Source organism: Schistocerca piceifrons, chromosome 1, assembly GCF_021461385.2.
Source record: "Schistocerca piceifrons isolate TAMUIC-IGC-003096 chromosome 1, iqSchPice1.1, whole genome shotgun sequence".
Taxonomy (NCBI): Eukaryota; Metazoa; Arthropoda; class Insecta; order Orthoptera; family Acrididae; genus Schistocerca; species Schistocerca piceifrons.
Window position 1 is genome coordinate 544,167,181 of NC_060138.1, and position 19,988 is coordinate 544,187,168.

The following is a 19,988-nucleotide window of genomic DNA, read 5'->3' on the forward strand; positions in this document are numbered from 1 at the left end:
CCTTTAGTCACTCCGTGCTACATTTACTCCTCGTTATGATGTTGAGTAGTTTCTTTTCTGTTCTGGTGTTCTCTACCCTATAGATGTGTATACAGGGTGTAACAAAAAGGTACGGCCAAACTTTCAGGGAACATTCCTCACACACAAAGAAAGGAAATATGTTATGTGGACATGTGTCTTTAAACGCTTACTTTCCATGTTAGAGCTCATTTTATTACTTCTCTTCAAATCACATTAATCATGGAATGGAAACACACAGCAACAGAATGTACCAGCATGACTTCAAACACTTTGTTACAGGAAATGTTCAAAATGTCCTCCGTTAGCGAGGATACATGCATCCACCCTCCGTCACATGGAATCGCTGATGCAGCCCTGGAAAATGGCGTATTCTATCACAGTCGTCCACAATACGAGCACGAAGAGTCTCTTCATTTGGTACCGGGGTTGCGTAGACAAGAGCTTTCAAATGCCCCCATAAACGAAAGTCAAGAGGGTTGAGGTCAGGAGAGCCTCTACCAATCCATCGGTCACCGAATCTGTTGTTGAGAAGCGTACGAACATTTAGACTGAAATGTGCAGGAGCTCCATCGTGCATGAACCACATGTTGTGTCGTACTTGTAAAGGCACATGTACTAGCAGCACAGGTAGAGTATCCCGTGTGAAATCATGATAACGTGCTCCTTTGAGTGTAGTTGGAAGAACATGGGGCCCAATCAAGACATCACCAACAATGCCTGCCCAAACATTCAAAGAAAATCTGTGTTGATGACGTGATTGCACAATTGCGTGAGGATTCTCGTCAGCCCACACATGTTGATTGTGAAAATGTACAGTTTGATCACGTTGGACTGAAGCCTCATCTGTAAAGAGAACATTTGCACTGAAATGAGGATCGCAGATTGTTGGACGAATCATTCGCAGAAGTGTACCCATGGAGGCCAATCAGCTGTTGATAGTGCCTGCACACGCTGTACATGGTACGGAAACAACTGGTTCTCCCATAGCACTCTCCATACAGTGACGTGGTCAACGTTACCTTGTACAGTAGCAACTTCTCTGACGCTGACATTAGGGTTATTGTCAACTGCATGAAGAATTGCCTCGTCCATTGCAGGTGTCCTCATCGTTCTAGGTCTTCCCCAGTCACGAGTCATAGGCTGGAATGTTCCGTGCTCCCTAAGACTCCGATCAATTGCTTCGAACGTCTTCCTGTCGGGACAGCTTCGTTCTGGAAATCGGTCTCGATACAAATGTACCGCGCCACGGCTATTGCCCCGTGCTAATCCATACATCAAATGGGCATCTGCCAACTCCGCATGTGTAAACATTGCACTGACTGCAAAACCACGTTCGTGATGAACACTAACCTGTTGATGCTACGTACTGATGTGCTTGATGCTAGTACTGTAGAACAATGAGTCGCATGTCAACACAAGCACCGAAGTCAACATTACCTTCCTTCAATTGGGCCAACTGACGGTGAATCGAGGAAGTACAGTACATACTGACGAAACTAAAATGGAAATTAAGCGTTTCCGGACACATGTCCACATAACATCTTTTCTTTATTTGTGTGTGAGGAATGTTTCCTGAAAGTTTGGCCGTACCTTTTTGTAACACCCTGTATAGATCTTTGCTTGGCGTTTCCTGATTTCTTCAATTATTGTTGGGCTTTTGATAGTTCATTGTGAGGTATCTTCATCCAAATACCCAAATACCATTTTTGTTGACTGCTTCGTAAACGTTCCTAAGAATTTTTCATTCCTGTTTCTCTAATTTTGGAGTGACACCAATCTCAATTGTTTCAGCTGTGTATGTTGCTTTTGGAAGAATCACAGTTTTGTAGTGTGTCAGTTTTGCATCTGTTGAAATGCATTTCTTGTTATAGTAGGACCATGTTACTTTATATGCCTTTTACAGCTTGCTGATCCTTTGTTCATTGGCAATTCTGTTTAATCCTGGTGACTGTTTAGTTTCACCAAGATATTTAAAGTGGCTGACTTGTATGATGTTACTTGTTTCATGATTAATGGGGACTTATTTTTTGGCTGTCTTGCTATATACTAGGTTTTTTCATATTAAATATGCAGTCCAGTTATCGGTAAAATTTCGTGTATTTTTTCAACTGTGTGAATCCCTTCTGTCCTGTTTGTGATAATCGCAATATCATCCGCAAAGGCAAGGCATTTTACCCTAGAATGATATTGAAAAGAATTGGGGATAGTCCGTCTCCGTGCTGTACTCCTGTTCTAATTTCAAAGGGTTCCGATATCTCACCCCTGAATTTCACTTTGGAAGATGTTCTTGTAAGTGTGTGTGTGTTATATGACTTTCCGGGTATTTCGGTAGATCCCAAATTCTTCCATGGTTTCAAAGAGAGTTTTGTGGTCTGAGTCATAAGCTTTCCTATAATCGATGAATGTAATTACTGTATGCCTGCATTTTCTCATTTGCAGTATTACCTTTAGGCTCCAGATCTGTTCCACACATGATCGCCCTTTTCAGAATCCGGCCTGGTAATCGCCAAGTAGTGGAATCGCCTTGGGTTCTATTGTGTTTAGAAGTGCTTCGGAGAGGAATTTGCATGCCACTGGGAGCAGGTAGATTCCTCTGTAGTCGTTGTCGCTCTTGTCACCCTTTTTATGTAATGGGTGGATCAGAGCACATTTCCAGTCTACTGGTCTTTCCTCCATCTCCCTTATATCTGAGATTAGGTGATGAAGTTTCTGTGTCAGTGCAGAATCATACAGTTTGCAGAGTTCTGCGACACACACACACACACACACACACACACACACACACACACAGGTTCCTCTAATCCTGGGGTCCAAGGGATACAACCTCCTTGCTAACTTTCTTCAGCATATCCCTCTTGCCACCCTAAGAAATAAACTAATACTTTTGAAAGCTATGATAATTTCTAGTACTTTTGTGTATCTGGTGGCAGTACTAACAATTTCCCTACCTGAAGGTGGCCAGCCATTTGCTGTGTTAATTAGATAGCTGTCCGCCTCACCTCCACCCTCCCACCCCTGCCCACTCACTGGGTACACTTCCGCATGGATCCCACAAAAAGGTGACTTTCAGGATAGTACCTCCAAAAAAGGCTATACTGGTTTCGTTTCCATCCTTGTCCACTCTGAGCTAGTGCTCATGACATCATCACTGGCATTGTGTTAAACAATAAACCTTAAGTTTCTTCTTCCATGGCAGTGTTAATTTGGCAGTGTGCAGGATGATCCCACATTCTATCAGTTAGATTTATTGAGTGGCCAGTCTGTATATATCTTCCTTCCTGTTCGCTTTAATCATACTGTCCAGGATTTTCAACAGACATTTTAAAATATTGTTGTTTTTGCAATCCAAACTCAAGCAAAAAATTAAATTCTGCATAAAGAAGTAGAGCAAACTAACAAATTCTTCATACCCAAACATGGTTTTATATCAAATATTCATTACCATTGTAACTGCACTGTGGTCTCAAACCTAATAGTTTGCATGCTATTACTAGCAGATTGGGCCTGCTAATATTTCAGTACATTGGACAACATAAAATGATGAAATTAAAAATTCCACTTCAGCAAACAATATGAATGAAATAAAGTAACAACAAAAATTGTCATGCTATATCACTAAAATGTCAAATGCATTATCTGTTAGTTATTCAGCTTGTGATAAACAGTAACTGTAATCTACTACAGATTCCTTGTCAAATCTACTACAGATTCCTTGTCAAATCTACTACAGATTCCTTGTCAGAGCATACCAGGATCAGTGAGCAAGGAGATGATAGTGACAGTTTGCTAGAATGACAGAGGCATAACTGAACTGCCCGGAGAGGTTTAACTGCACTGAGCTTTCTTTGCAAGTTGAAGTTAATGTAATTGTGTCTGCTCAAAGTAGTAGAAAAGCACTATAAAATAATTCTAATGTTTTCAGACTTTGGAGTCTTTCACTAACTCTTAATGGATCACTGAAGTGTAGGGGAGACTGAAGTTCCAGAAGAAAATGTTTACCTCTCACACAAGATTCCATAGACATTGGCTAACACTTTCCAAAACAGTTTTTAAAATACATACCCTTTGAATCATTAGTAGCAATGATAGAGTAGTTGGCACTTGTGTTGGTGAATTAACCTGCAGTACTAATTTTGCATGTGAAGAGCTATGTAGAAAAAAATTGTCTACGGTAAGTTTACTGCTATATAAAATAAAACTTTTAATGTCATAGTAGTAGATACAAATAAGGACAAATGACAGATTCATCAGATAGAGAGCAGTTATTCAGCTGACACACATTTTTCCCTTAACACTGTCATATCCGTTTCTATAAATAGTAGTAGTGTGTGTATAAAATCTGCGTAGCATTGGAATATATGTAAGGTTTCATTTGATTACACTTTGTTAGTTGTTACATGCAATTTCTGTTGGTCAGCAATCATGTATTATTAATGCAACATAACTAGTACAGTCATTTTTTTTTATTTGCAATGAAGCGACTGCATGTGAAACCATTTAATTACAAAATTGAGACAGAATTGCTAGCAAGTACTTATTTATTATCAGTATGTGAAGCATGTAGTATTGTCGATACACACCCATAGAAGCACTCTGTACTATGCTAGCTTCTGCAAATATTGGTTCCTTCTTCAGTGATGAGAAAGGGATTGGTGAAAAAAGGAGGGCAGGTCACTCAGAACCTTGGATCACAGGGACTCACCTGTTACCCTAGTATCACATGAAGAAGTTTGGGCAACTAGTACAGATTTGTATGCTGAACCATGACATTCTCAACCTTGCAAGGAACTCAGTGGGTAAACACAAGATATGTGGGATCTTGCCTTTCAGCAATACACATGCTTGCTTACTGTTCGTCAGAGCAAATGATTTTGTGAGGAGTCTAGAATAGCCCTTCCAAAGTCACCTTAAACCACAGCTCTGGCCACACTTGATTTTCTTATCTTCCCAAACAAAAACAGAAACTATCTGTTGGCATTGTTTGAATGCGCTTGAAGGGTGCTCCAACAAGAAGAGGTGAAGCTAGTGTTTTTGGGGAATTAGGGATTTGCTTTACCCTTTCTTTCTTTCTTTCTTTCTTTCTTTCTTTCTTTCTTTCTTTCTTTCTTTCTTTTCTTCCTTTACTCTTTTTGCAAAATTTCAAAGTGACCATCATATTGTAAATTTAGATCTTATGTGTATTGTTTGTGATAATGATATTGTATTGTTTTTTCTAAAATATTTGGCAGCTTTGGCCACTGTTTGGAGGAACACTGACAAAGCCACCACGTGGAAAGCTCTTCTACATACCTCAGCGGCCGTACATGACACTGGGAACTCTAAGAGATCAAGTGATATACCCACACACACAAGAGGAGATGCGGCGGAGAGGTAAAACAGATGCTGACCTAGAACGCCATCTGGAACGTGTCCAGCTTTCATATCTGCTCACTCGTGAGGGTGGGTGGGATGCTATTGCTGACTGGATTGATGTGCTCTCGGGAGGAGAGAAGCAGAGAATTGCGGTAATTATGTTAATTTTTCTTTATTACAGTAATTAAAGTTCTAGCTCCCACACACTCGCACTCACACTCTTCATAATCACATTTCTGTATAATCCTCAAAACTAAGTAGTACAAATTGTATTCCAATTCTTAAGAACTACACTGATGGAAAAAAATTGTAACACCAAAATATAATTAATGTAGGTAAATGAAACTTTGGGAATACATTTGCCTAGGTAACGTATGTAAGTGATTAACATTGTAAGATCAAAGGTTAATGTAAGCTTGGTATATGCCATTGCAAATGTAAAATGCTACTACATTAATAAACTGTGTAACTGCTAGAATGTTGAATGCAAGCATGCAAACGTGCATGCATTGTGTCTTATATGTTCTGGGGGTCAGTTTAAATGATTAATGGAAAATCTCATATAAAGATGTGAAACAAATACTAACAAAGAGATAGAGGGGCTGGCCAGTACTTACCTCAGTTTGTTGGATGGAGTTCCATGCCAGTTTCACTTGCTGGTTGTCAGTGATGCTGCACTTATCATCAGATGTGCTCAATTGGAGACAGATCTGGTGATTTGAGCAGACCAAGGCAACATGTTGACGCACTATAGAGCCTGTTTGGTTCAGTGGCAGCATGTAGGCAAGCAATTTGCTGTTGGAAAATACCCCTTGGAATGCTGTTCATGAATGGCAGCACAGTAGGTCAAATCACCAGACTGATGTACAAATTTGTAGTCTAGATTTGTGAGATAAACATGAGAGTACCCTTGCTGCCATATAAAACCACATCTCAGATCATAAGTCCAGATTTATGTCCAGTGCGTCTAGCATGCAGACAGTTTAGTTGCAGACTCTCAACTGGCCTCCTCCTAACCAACAAATGACCATCACTGGCATCAAGATAGAGCCAACTTTCATCAGAAAAAACAACAGACCTCCACCCTGCCCTCCTATGAGCTATTGCTTCACACTTCTGAAGACATAAATGGTGATGGTTTGGAGTCATTAATGCACACTACAAGGTGTCTGACACAGAGCTGTCCTTGAAGTAACTGCTTTGTAACAGTTCGTTGTGTCACTTAGTGCCTACTATTGCACAAATTGCTGCTGCAGACGTAGTATGATGCGCCAGAGCCCCATGTCGAACACAGTGGTATTCCTTCTGGGTAGTGCCACATGGCCATCCAGAGCCTGTTCTTCTTGCAACCATACATTCTCGTGACCACAAATGCCAGCAGTCATGTACAGGGCTACGTTCCTGCCACTTATTTCAGCAGTAGCGCAGAAGGAACATCCATCATCTCGTAGCACTATTACACGACCTCGTTCAAACTCAGCACTGTGTTGATAATGGTGTATTTGCCACCTTAAAGGAGTTCTTGACTAACACAAACTCGACGCATCCAAAAAAAGGTAACTAATGCTCATGATCGTTACAGTGCGCATGTAAAACAAATCTGATTTGCATCCTCATAGTGGAACCACTTTTATGAAATCAAGAGCTCAGATGGCAACCCAGTTCTAAGCAAAGAAGGGAAGGCAGAAAGGTGGAAGGAGTATATAGAGGGTTTATACAAGGGTGATGTACTTGAAGACAATATTATGGAAAAGGAAGAGGATGTCGATGAAGACGAAATGGGAGATAAGATACTGTGTGAAGAGTTCGACAGAGCACTAAAAGACCTGAGTCGAAACAAGGCCCCGGGAGTAGACAACATTCCATTAGAACTACTGATGGCCTCGGGAGAGCCAGTCATGACAAAACTCTACCATCTGGTGAGCACGATGTATGAGACAGGCGAAATACCCTCAGACTTCAAGAAGAATATGATAATTCCAATCCCAAGAAAGCAGGTGTTGACAGATGTGAAAATTACCGAACTATCAGTTTAATAAGTCACAGCTGCAAAATACTAACGCGAATTCTTTACAGACGAATGGAAAAACTGGTAGAAGCGGACCTCGGGGAAGATCAGTTTGGATTCCGTAGAAATGTTGGAACACGTGAGGCAATACTAACCTTACGACTTATCTTAGAAGCAAGATTAAGAAAAGGCAAACCTACGTTTCTAGCATTTGTAGACTTAGAGAAAGCTTTTGACAATGTTAACTGCAATACTCTCTTTCAAATTCTGAAGGAGGCAGGGGTAAAATACAGGGTGCGAAAGGCTATTTACAATTTGTACAGAAACCAGGTGGCAGTTACAAGAGTCGAGGGGCATGAAAGGGAAGCAGTGGTTGGGAAAGGAGTGAGACAGGGTTGTAGCCTCTCCCCGATGTTATTCAATCTGTATATTGAGCAAGCAGTAAAGGAAACAAAAGAAAAATTTGGAGTAGGTATTAAAATTCATGGAGAAGAAATAAAAACTTTGAGGTTCGCCGATGACATTGTAATTCTGTCAGAGACAACAAAGGACTTGAAAGAGCAGTTGAACGGAATGGACAGTGTCTTGAAAGGAGGATATAAGATGAACATCAACAAAAGCAAAACGAGGCTAATGGAATGTAGTCGAATTAAGTTGGGTGATGCTGAGGGAATTAGATTAGGAAATGAGACACTTAAAGTAGTAAAGGAGTTTTGCTATTTAGGGAGTAAAATAACTGATGATGGTCGAAGTAGAGAGGATATAAAATGTAGACTGGCAATGGCAAGGAAAGCATTTCTGAAGAATAGAAATTTGTTAACATCGAGTATAGATTTAAGTGTCAGGAAGTCGTTTCTGAAAGTATTTGTATGGAGTGTAGCCATGTATGGAAGTGATACATGGACGATAACTAGCTTGGACAAGAAGAGAATAGACGCTTTCAAAATGTGGTGCTACAGAAGAATGCTGAAGATAAGGTGGGTAGATCACATAACTAATGAGGAGGTATTGAACAGGATTGGGGAGAAGAGAAGTTTGTGGCACAACTTGACTAGAAGAAGGGATCGGTTGGTAGGACATGTTTTGAGGCATCAAGGGATCACAAATTTAGCATTGGAGGGCACCGTGGAGGGTAAAAATCGTAGAGGGAGACCAAGAGATGAATACACTAAGCAGATTCAGAAGGATGTAGGTTGCAGTAGGTACTGGGAGATGAAGAAGCTTGCACAGGATAGAGTAGCATGAAAAGCTGCATCAAACCAGTCTCAGGATTGAAGACCACAACAACAACAAGTGGTACTACTAGGGTCACTCTTATGCAGCGTTGGTGTGAAATTTGAATATACATCACCTTTCAAATGTAAAAACATTCGTTTTTGTTGCACAACTCCTCCTTGGTGTTGCAACCCCTCCACTTCCCCACCCCTGCCCTCTTCCAGTTTATATTCATCAGCTGCATAAAATGTCTATGTGCATAAAGCATCAATAGTGCACATGAACTGAAGGATGGTGGTAATTGGAAAGTGATCACTTGATGCAGAATTAAACAGTGGAAACTCGTGATGGGAATCACAATGTAGGAACAGATATATTCCCTAAAGATGACATATTAAGGACAGGCACAGTTAAAAGGCACTTACACATAAGCTTTCAGCCACAGCCTTTGTCAGAAAAAGAGGAACACACACCATTCAGTCACACGAGGAAGCACACCTTGCGCAAACATGACTGCCAACTCCAGTCGCTTGGGCCAGAGCTGCCGGAATTGGCAGTTGTGTGTGTGAGGTGTGATTCCATGTGGAAATGAATGGTGTGTGTTTCTCTTTTTATGATGAAGGCTTTGGCTAAGTGCCTTTTAATTTTCCTGTTTGCAACTTGGTAAGTAGCAATCTGTATCTTCCTAAAATAGTGTCGTGCAAAGACTTAAGTTGTAATCCGCCAAATCGAAGGCTCTGCAAGGTCACAGAATATACCAACAAGATATATTTTTCTTGTTTAGCTCTGCTAGCACTATATGGAGAGACCTTTACTACACAGCACAAACTGAGATTAGTTGACAAGATTTAATCAGTTAAATTAAGTCATTATTCTATTGTCAGCCATTTTCTTGAAAAGATTGGAGGCATTGCTCTTAATGTTGTGTGTCATTGGGAGACCTAGTGGCAGAAAATGATTTGTAACAAACTGCAGTCAGTCACATCAACAACATACCCAAAACAAAGTTCTCTACAGTCAAAGAGATGTAATGAAGTAACTGTCACCCACCGTCCGAATAGGTCACTGTCTATTGACATGGGTTAAACCACCAGAGGCCTCTTCAATATGCAATGCTGACAGCTACATCTGCATATACATTACATACATACATACATACATACTTGACAAGTGCCATATGGTGCACGGCAGAGGGTACCTTGTACCACTACTAGTTCGTACCTTTCCTGTTCCACTTGCTAATAGAGTGAGGGAAAAACTACTACCTATAAGGGGCAGACAGGTGAACTCGAGACAGGTGGAAGACTGCTTATTATTTCAAAAATAATCACCATAACTGTTAATTCATTTATCCCACTGCAAGGCAAGATGGTCGGTACCTTCATGGAAAAATGTTTGCTGTTGCCTATAGTACCTTGATTGTACCCAGACTTACACCTCTTCATCTAAAACAAATTTCTGGCCATCGAAGTTTTTCTTCAGGGCTCCAAACATATGGAAATTGGGGGGGGGGGGGGGGGGGGATTGGAACTGTATGGAGGATGTGTAAGGGCTTCCCAGCAAAACATCTGCAGCGTACTCTAAACAATCTTGGCAACATGTGGTCTGCAGGCAACCGCAATTTTTTTCTTTACCAGGATGCACTGACCATCTTGTCTCCCAGTGGGGATAAGTATACTAACAGTTATGGCGATTATTTTTGAAGTATTAAAAAATTACTTTTTTTTCCATCTGTCTCAATTTCATTCGACTGCCTTGTTGTATCTTCATGGTCCTTACTCGAAATGTACATTGGCGGCAGTAGACTCATTCTTCAGACAACTTCAAATGCTAGTTCTCTAAATTTTCTCAGTTTTGTTTCACAAAAAGAATTTCTTCCCTCCAGAGATTCCCATTTGAGTTCACGAAGCATCTTCCTAATACTCACATGTTGACCAGACCTACAAGTAACAAATCTAGCAGCCCACCTCTGAATGGCTTAGATGTTTTCCTTTCCTAACAGAATACCATTCCTAGTGTACCACATTTTAGTTCACTGTACTTCGTGTGTTGACAAGAGGACATCTCTACAATTAGCTAAGGTCTTGCCCTCTATTAGTTTGAGGGCAACAGTGCTTAAAATCACAGTATGACCATCAAGATTAGGATTTTCTGTGCTTTCTCTAAATTGCTTAAAGCATGTGCCATGATGGTTACTTTGAAAGTCACAGTTGAGTTTACTTCCCCAATTTGAGCTTGTGCTGCTTCCCTGATGGCTCATTGTCCTCAGGACATTAAACACTAGCCTTCCTTCCTCCGTACATCCTTCCCTCCCTTCCTACCTTACTTCCATTGCAGATGGTGATAGGATGAGTGTTGTAAGAGTTTTTTTAAAAAGAGATGGTTGGCCTTTATTCATTATTTATGTCTGTGCTCAGCTAGCCATTTGGCAGTGCACTTTATGTATGAAGCAGCTGTTAGTCCAGGGTGCCTTTAAAAATCAGTATTTAATCACAGTTACATTCACTGCATCAACCTAATCTGCCAATTTTGTATTATTAGCTCGTAGATGCAGATGCCCGTGGGTGATGCTGAGCAATAATTGTTTGCTCATTTAATGCTGTAAGGCTAGTAGCTGAATAGCTCCTATCTAACATTTTGGTGCACCTTTGTATAAGCTGAGTCATAAACAGGGAAAAACATTAAGTGTACTAAGCACAATAACTTATAAACTGTTATTTTTTCCTCATGAATTTATTGCTTACGAAATAAAGTACCAGTAAGTTAGTCAACAATGTAGTACTGAAATGGCTGAAATTTGGATATGTAGATCTTCCACGGATGCATTACATGATACACCAAAGTCCTAATTTGTATCAGCCAGCACTGGTGTGTGTGTGTGTGTGTGTGTGTGTGTGTGTGTGTGTGTGTGTGTGTGTGTGTGTGTGTGTGTATACCCTCCTGGCTCATGCAAGTGCACAGAACCATCAAAATCTCGCATCACGTTTCTTACTTTTATTAAATTTAGTTACATTTCATTCCTTGACGTATGAGCAAGCAAAAACAATTTTTTCTTGTCTGGCTCAATGTGTGGCATTATACGTGAAATGTTTTCTGTGAATTATGACTCAATGTGTTTACGCCACCAGTTCACAATGTAAAACATAGAGATGTTTCACACAAGGACTGTTGATAGTTTTAAAAATATCAGGAATACGATGTATTGATATGTTTGTAGATCATCGCCGCCAGTTATGTAAAGGCCTCATTGCTACTGCTGTGGAGGCCGAGTGGCCACTGTTGTTAAGGTAGGCAGAGTTTGTGTGTCTGTGAAATGGCTTCTGGTGCAGTACACCATTAAGACAATTTCTCCCTGCCACTATTACACAGCTATGCCCCAGGGTCAGGTAATAGGATAGGAGAACGAAGGTTCTACAACACTCCAGCAAATTAGTAACAGTCATACGAATTAGTTTAAAAGGTTTACTTATTTTGTGACTAGTTGAAGGATTAAGTCTGCAGGACTGCTTGTACAATAACACAAAAAGGAAGGCCCTCAATGGCTAAGTGCAAATAATCATAGGCAGACTTCACAGTACATACCAAATACAATTTACAACTACTGTCTGTTCACTTCTAAGAGGTCACGAAACGACATTGCCTGTCTAAATCAGCCCTGGACAATGATCTATAACAACGTGGGCAAGAGCTGCTCTTCTATCTTCTGAGTAGGCTTCTGTCCATTGTCGTCCAGTCATTAGCGGATTGTACACGGCTGGCAATTGGCCGAGGCAAAGCTCGCATCTTTGTGCCTGTGATGCTTTTGCCCTGGCTGTGTCTTGTTCAGATGACACAGCAGATACATCAAAAAAAGTATCGATATTGCGGCAGAAAAAATATCTATGTACCGGCCTATAACTAGATCGGCTGCACATTGTAAATATACTGCTGTTTTTAGAGCTGTATGTTTAAGTTTTGATTTATTGTTAGATATTCTGTACATTAAGCAGCTAGCAGCTTGCTTATCCCCTTTAGAGCAAGAATAGAAAGGAAAACAATGCTTGTTTGCGCTTGGCGATAACCATGTTGCTAACTATGCTAACTGCATGTAAGTGGCATAATAAACAGTGTCCAATGGGTCTGTTGTTCAGTTGTCACTTATTGGATTTGTCCAAAACACTTCAACAACTTCCCTGTTTTTTCATTTCTGCAAATGTCAGTGACCTAGCAGTTGTAATGTCAAAATTGTGTGGTGAAATAAAATGTTGCAGTTCCTGTTGAGGTAGCACTGATTACGTCATCACTTCCTCTCACATATCTCCACCCACTGCAGAGACTGATCTTGTCATTTAGATTTTTGTTCAATATTTTCAGCAGCTGTTTTTGAAGAATGCCGATATGAATAAACAGCAAACTGGTGTGCTATTTCTTCACATCGGAAATCTTGTTCCATTCACGTTTTTTTACTGTAATGTTGGAGAAATGCTGACTGATAACATAAAGCAAAATAAAACAGGCATGATTTTCAAAAAACTAAAAACTGCATTACACTTTTGCTCAAACTATGATTTTCTGTGAACTTTGTGTTTACATTCTTCATTGACAGCTTTCATTGTGTCGGCATTTCCTGTAACTCTAGAAAACAAAACTGTGGTATCAAGCTGCAAATCTTTTGAAGTAATTTGTGTTATTTGTCCACACTCATGTTATTTGTACTAAGCACAGGTATTTCAACCGTACTTCCTTTCTTACTTGGTAAATTATGTAACTGAGTGATATATATATTTTACAGATTCATGTTTCACAGCTTTTGTATTGTTATTTCAGATGGCTCGTCTTTTCTATCATGCTCCACAATTTGCCATACTGGATGAGTGCACATCAGCAGTCAGTGTGGATGTTGAAGGATCTATGTACCGGTATTGCAGAGAAACTGGCATCACACTGTTTACTGTTAGCCACAGGAAATCGCTCTGGCAGCACCATGAGGTATATCTACTGATCATATCAGTCTATCAGAGTTCTGATGTAGATAGATGACAGTGACTATTTAAAACAAAATCTCTCACGTAACTGGTAAAAGAACCATAAACACTATACATTACTGGAAAGTAAGTACCATTTCACTCTACCCCCCACCCCCTCCACTCCAAAGCATCATTGTTGCAGCTCCATGCATTCACACTCATCTCTCTGGTTCATTGTCTTACCACTGATGCCATTACAGCTGGTTGTTGTGTTTACATTTGTTAGTGACCGTTCCAAATGTTTGAAGATAATCTCTGGGTCTGTTGACTGTGAAGTACATTCTGTAATACAGTTTTTGAATACAAAGACTGTTGAGCCAGCTGAAATTCATTGTCAGCTTGTAAAGATTTTTGGTGAAAATGTGATGACTGATGGAATGGTGAGAAAGGGGGTGATACAACTCAATGATGACCAAACCAATGTTCATGATGAAGCACAGAGTGGGCTGCCTTCTGTTCCCCGTGATTTTTTGGCTGAGAAACTGAATGAGAAGATTCATGAAAACAAGCAGTTGACAATAAGAATGCTTTATGGTGAGTTTTCACAAATTTCAAAAACTGTTTTGCTTGAGATTATCACAAATCACTTAAATTTTCACATATTGTTTCCCTGTTATATTTCAAAAATTCTTAAAAGTTGTCCACAAAATGAAGTGACTTCTCAGTGCTTTTACATTACTTACCCAATATAGTGATGAGGGAGATGAATCCTTAAACAGAATTTTGACCAGCCATGTCACTCCAGAATCAAAACAGTCGGTAGAGTGGAGGCACTCCCCAGAAAAAAACAAAAATTCTTGACAATGTTATCAGCAAAAAAGTTATGTGCATTGTGTTCTGTGACAGACAGGGCATTCTGCTTGTTGAATTCCTTCCCAAAGATGAAAACATCAATGTTGTATGATACTATGAAATGTTAAGAAAATTTTGGCACATGATTCAAAACAAAAGGCACAGAATACTCAATCAAGGCATTGTGTTGCTTCATGACAATGTATCCCCATTCTGCAGATGTTGCTCAAAACCTTAAACAGTTCGGTTGGGAGCAGTTTATCACCCGACATACAGTCCCAATCTTGCACCGTGTGACTACCACTTGTTCTTGAACTTGGACTGTTATTTTGGAGGAAAGCACTTTTGATGGTCATGACAACACAAAAACATTGTTGAGCAGTGGCTTGACTGGCGGTCGGGCCTGGTCAGCAGCGGCGACCTAAATACATGGTGTCAAGAGGGTGTTGGGGGCCTGTTGCTTGTGGGTGTCTCTCTGGCCTCCCTCGTGATAGGCACACTTGATCCAGCACCTTCTAATCGATCTTCTGGCTTCTTGTTTGCCAACTAGTGTGTTGGTGACAGCTTACACCAGATACGTTGTTGCAACACAGTGCCAAATGTTGAAATCACTTTTTCCCCTGTCAGTTGTTGAGCAGCAAGTGTAAGCATTTTCACAGATTATATCTTGTTAGTTCACAATGAAGCCAACTAAAAATTCCTTAAACTATTTCTTGTCCTGAGGAAGGCAATCAACTTCTTACACTAGCACATGTAGTGATGTTTTGAGTTTATCATCATTTTTCTATGACTTATTTGTCTTACACTGCTTCGTAATTTAAAAATACCTTAGATATGTGCATGGCTCATGCCTATAATTGAATTTAATACCAATCTGTGTGTGGACCTATGTGGTGAAATTTGTAACAAGGCTCTGATTAAGATCTTCCCCCTTTTTACAAAAATTTGTTGGCTTAAAAATCCCTATACAAGCGTTGTTTTTTTTTTTCATCTTTTGTTTTAAGAGGTGGAAGCAAATTCTAGGATGGTTTCTTATCTATGTCATGATTAAGTCTTTCCCTCGTTCTAGTCCATAGGTAGTTGCACTGTGACTGTAATATCTTTGAGGTAGTTATTTAACTTTGATTAAAGAAAAAAGTCATATATACATTGAGTATTATTACAGCTGCACACACACTGACTCATTTTTTTATGATTTATGGGTTTGTGAGACCTTCATATCTCAAAATGCCGGCTATGATTGACCAAGGGGGCATTAGGCTTATCACCCAACTCCAGTTCCTAGCTTGTGGCAGATGCTGGTGAATGTCCATTTTCCATTCAGACATCTTCTCTTTGTGCTACATAAAGCATACAGGGCTCTGTCTGGTCTCCACCTCCGATCCAGCCACCACAAGAAAGTCTGTTCTGCAACCTTCGGTGGGCAACATGGTCATTGGGAAGAGTCTTCAGTCATTAGAGGTGGAGTACATTAGGGTCCAAAGTGAGGGGTGGAGTAGGGGATCTCCATTGGTACTAACGAGGCAGAAGTTACTTTTTGTACAAAAGAGTTGTACACCAGATTATATTTGTAAATTTAAATGTTTCGAGATTTTAAATCACCTTCTGGATTTATTAGTCTCAACAAAGATGGGTATTCTGTCAGCAGCTCCATCCTGTTACCTGACTTTGCCCTTAGAGTAAGATTCCCAGAGCAGTTACCAATTATGTGGAGTTGTTTGCTAACCTGAGGGTACTGGAGCAAGATTCCAAATGTGTTGTTCTTGCTATTAGTCAGAGGCACGAAGCCAGTAGAATAGGATAAGAAGTGCAGGGTGCTCTCCTTCACTTGCAAAGGCAGGAAAGTTTGCTGGGTTCCAGGCCACTAATGCGCTGCCAAGACGACTTGCTCTCTTCCACCACCTGATCATTGTTCAGTCGTCCTGCAGGCTGTCACCACGTTATACCATGTGTTGATGGGAGGCTCAATTACTGGAAGTGAGGAGTAATGAGCTGCTATTTGTGAAACCTTCAGTGTGACCATGCATTATCTGCTTCTGATCCTGACTAAGTGAAGTAGAGGTCCTTAAAAGATTGGTACATTGCCCACTGACACACAGCTTTCTCCTCTGTCACAAAGAGCTACCAATGTGGCAACAACGTGGAACATGGGTGTCTGCACAACGTATTTTAATTGTGTGTGTTTTATATGATGGCTTGGGAATAGACTGTGGTCTTCCATGGGACCTGCCCTGTATTTTAACTTGTAGTCAGAAGAGTGTGGTTTGTGTTTTAATGTTTTGTATGTCATCAGGACTCATTCCCAAAATATGTTGCAGAGTGGCTTGGTCACCCATTAGGCCATTATTTTTAAGTAGTCGCCTAGCCACAGTAATCTTTCCCTTTTTTAACTCTGTCTGAACTGTTATTTTATCCTTGATCTTATCTAGTTACTTTGTTGTGTTTTATCAAAATTGTATGGATAATCTTGAATGAATCCTTGTTTGTTGTTACAGCTGGGTTTTACAAATGTTTTTTGTGATAGATTTTCATCACACTTGTCAATTTTTCATTCAAGGACACTGATGTCATTTAATGCTCCAAAACAACAACAGTAATAATAATTACCAGCTTTCCTTATTCAGATTTCACTTATGTGTCTAATGTAAATGGAATAAAATTGCTGTTCATTTGCCATTTTAAATTTTCAGTATTACTTACACATGGATGGCAGAGGATCATTTGAATTTAAGCCAATTGAAGAGGATACACAAGAATTTGGGTCATGAAAGGATGAACCAAACTGGTGATGAAACGTTTTGGCCTGGTTTGGCTGTGTAACTTTGTATACAAAGAGTGCCAATAGGCAACTACACAAAGGAAAAACTCTGTTACAGAAATTACTTAATTGTGTCTACTTCACTTTCATCTGTTGGAGAACTGAACCTGATAAAAATAAAAAAAATAGCGTGGGTAAAATAACTCTCAACAGCTGTTTAACTGTTGGCTTCTATATCAGTCTTCATTCAGCAGTATGTTGGATAGTTGTTTTGCCTGGAAGAACTGGCATAATTGTGAGTCCCTTTAATGATAGAATCATTGTGCTATAAATTCATTGTTAATGAGGAAACTAATAAGTATTATGAAGTGAAAGGTTTCATTCAGCTGACTGATGACACTAAAACAAAGATAGTGCAACATATTTACAATATGGAACAAATGTTTCTAAACTTTTAGAATGTACAAGAAAAAAAAATGTTTGAGGAACAAGAAGTGAGCTCATTACGTATGTTGTTGGGACAGTATACTTTTGAACATGGGCATGCAGATGGACAGAAAGGTGTCAACAGGATCAGCTCTTCTCATTTGTAATTGTAGCCATCTTTCTTGCCATAATTTTTTTTTAAAGGAGAAGAAAAAGGAAAAGGATACTTTAAGAGTGAAAATGCGTTTTCAGTCTCAGTTCAGTTTTAATACACATTATATAACTGAAGCTCTCCTCTTTCTGATTTCCTGTTCTATTTGTAACATTGCTACAGTATTTTCCTGTTGTGCTAATTGAACTTGGAGCATATTCTCCTTGGCAGAAGGATGGTGATAGGGGAATGTCAAGTTTTAGTAAATAGAAGAGAACAGCAGCTGTATGAGTTTACCTTTGAAGCAGTTAATGATTGGTAAAATAAGTTGTATTAACTATCACAATTGAGAAACATTATCTACTGTGTTACATTCATTCCTTAAGGTTTATTTTGTAATATATAAATTGGCTCTTATTTTATTGTATAAAATCTTGAATCTGTTTAAAAATTAAACAGACATTGTATCTCAGTCAATTGTCTTCAAAAGATTATACATAGAATTTCAGTGGGCTATCAGCCACACTCAGTTGTTATCTAAAGAGAGAATGGAGATTTTGTTAAAGTAAGAGTATTTGCACCACTGATTCGGAGCATTTTCTTGCCACAAGGAATCAATTTATTGTTAGATATATTGCACGGTGTAAACTTTTTTATTGGTTTGCAGTTGCTACACTTTATAATAGGACTTCCTTTCTGGTTTTTTATTTATTTTTTTATTAAAAAATTGGCTAGAGGTTGTATAGCTACCCAGCTCACAATGCAGGCTAGGTGTGCCAATTTGCTCATTAGTTATACTGACAGACCATCTTATTTTACTTTCATACTCATTGTGTAAAATCATTTGCTTGTTTTAAATGAACAGTGAAAGGATGCATTGTATGTTTTAGGACAAACAAAACTAGATAATTTAGTGCTGTCTGAAGGGAATGAGCTTTTAAAACTTAAAAGTATTCTTGGCACAATTTCAGTTTTTATTCAGTTACAAAGTTGGAACTTACTTTTATTTTTACCACAGTTTCTGCCTGGAGTGAAACTATGACAAAGGTCTTACCATGACTACCTGACATTGTTGATTTAAAAAATAAAACAAAAAAAGAAACACCACTTACACTGACCAGTATCATTTTTAGTGAAATGGGCAGCATATATTTTATAAGGGCAAGTTTGATCATTGGCAGAAATCTTATTTTTATGTGGCTCATAATGTTGTGATGTCATCTAATTTTAATATGACAGATTTTATCCAGAATAGTACTTATTAATGCAGACGTCATTGATATATTTGCTGTTAGTATGATTATGTACACTGAAATCTGGATTTTTTTTTTCATCAGAGAAATACTGCATAGTGATAACCATCATCAGATTGTGTGCCTTGTTTGATTTTTTTTCCTGTCATTCAGATGACTGGGGTATTTCTGATATGTCTTTAGTGCTTTTTATACAGCAGAACAAAGTTTAATGTGATGTATTTGATGCTGTGATCCTTAATGTTTTAGTCAAACAGTTGTTGTGTATTTTCTCATTGATAAGTGAACTATGTAAGTTATCATGATTCTGTTGACATTTATTATTTTTGTTAATTTTATGCAATATCTTTGTACAGATATATTTTATTTATAAAAATTGTTTTGTTTCCAACATTTGATTAATTTTAGGGAAATCAGCATCATGTAATATATAAATTGCAAATTGTGATACATCAAATTGATGTTGAAAATATCATTTCACTGCACTGTTGTCTCTTGAAGACAGCATAATTTTTTTCATAGTATTCCATTTTATATAAAGAGAATATTATATGTGTGGCTGTGTTTATATGTATGCTACAAATAAAAAAATATTTTATTTTTTATGTAAGTGTGATTGCCAGTTTCTAAATCGATAATTTGCGTCCTGTTCTTTACATTTGACATAAATCAACGATGCCAAAAGGACTTTAAATTTTATTATAATTTTGATACAGATTTTGCGTGGGTGGTGGTTAACAAAACTTACATAATCAACAATACTACTACAAGCAAGCAGAAGGTGGGTAATTCTATTCTTTTGGGATACTTTTATGTTGGAAAACTGCTGTTTGGAAGTTAGATAATACGGTCATTCAGTACCTATGTGAAGATACATCTCTACTGATGAAATATAGGAGCCATTGTACATCAGACTGGCAGTTAGGGAAAGAAAGAAAGCATATAGAATAGACAATACAAAGGATAAACATTTTTCCACATGCCTGTCTGCTACTCAGTACCTTTG

General features: G+C 38.9%; 1 protein-coding gene across 1 annotated transcript in view; it reads left to right on the forward strand.

Moving 5' to 3' along the window:
- LOC124799916 (ATP-binding cassette sub-family D member 3) overlaps positions 1–19,476 on the forward strand; it is a 98,903-nt gene extending 79,427 nt beyond the window's left edge. The window contains exons 13-15 of the mRNA XM_047262955.1: positions 5,250–5,525; positions 13,403–13,564; positions 17,085–19,476. Coding sequence (XP_047118911.1) covers positions 5,250–5,525; positions 13,403–13,564; positions 17,085–17,162 — 516 coding nt within the window. The 3' untranslated portion in view covers positions 17,163–19,476. The remainder of the gene's footprint in view (positions 1–5,249; positions 5,526–13,402; positions 13,565–17,084) is intronic.
- The last annotated feature ends 512 nt before the right edge of the window (positions 19,477–19,988 follow it).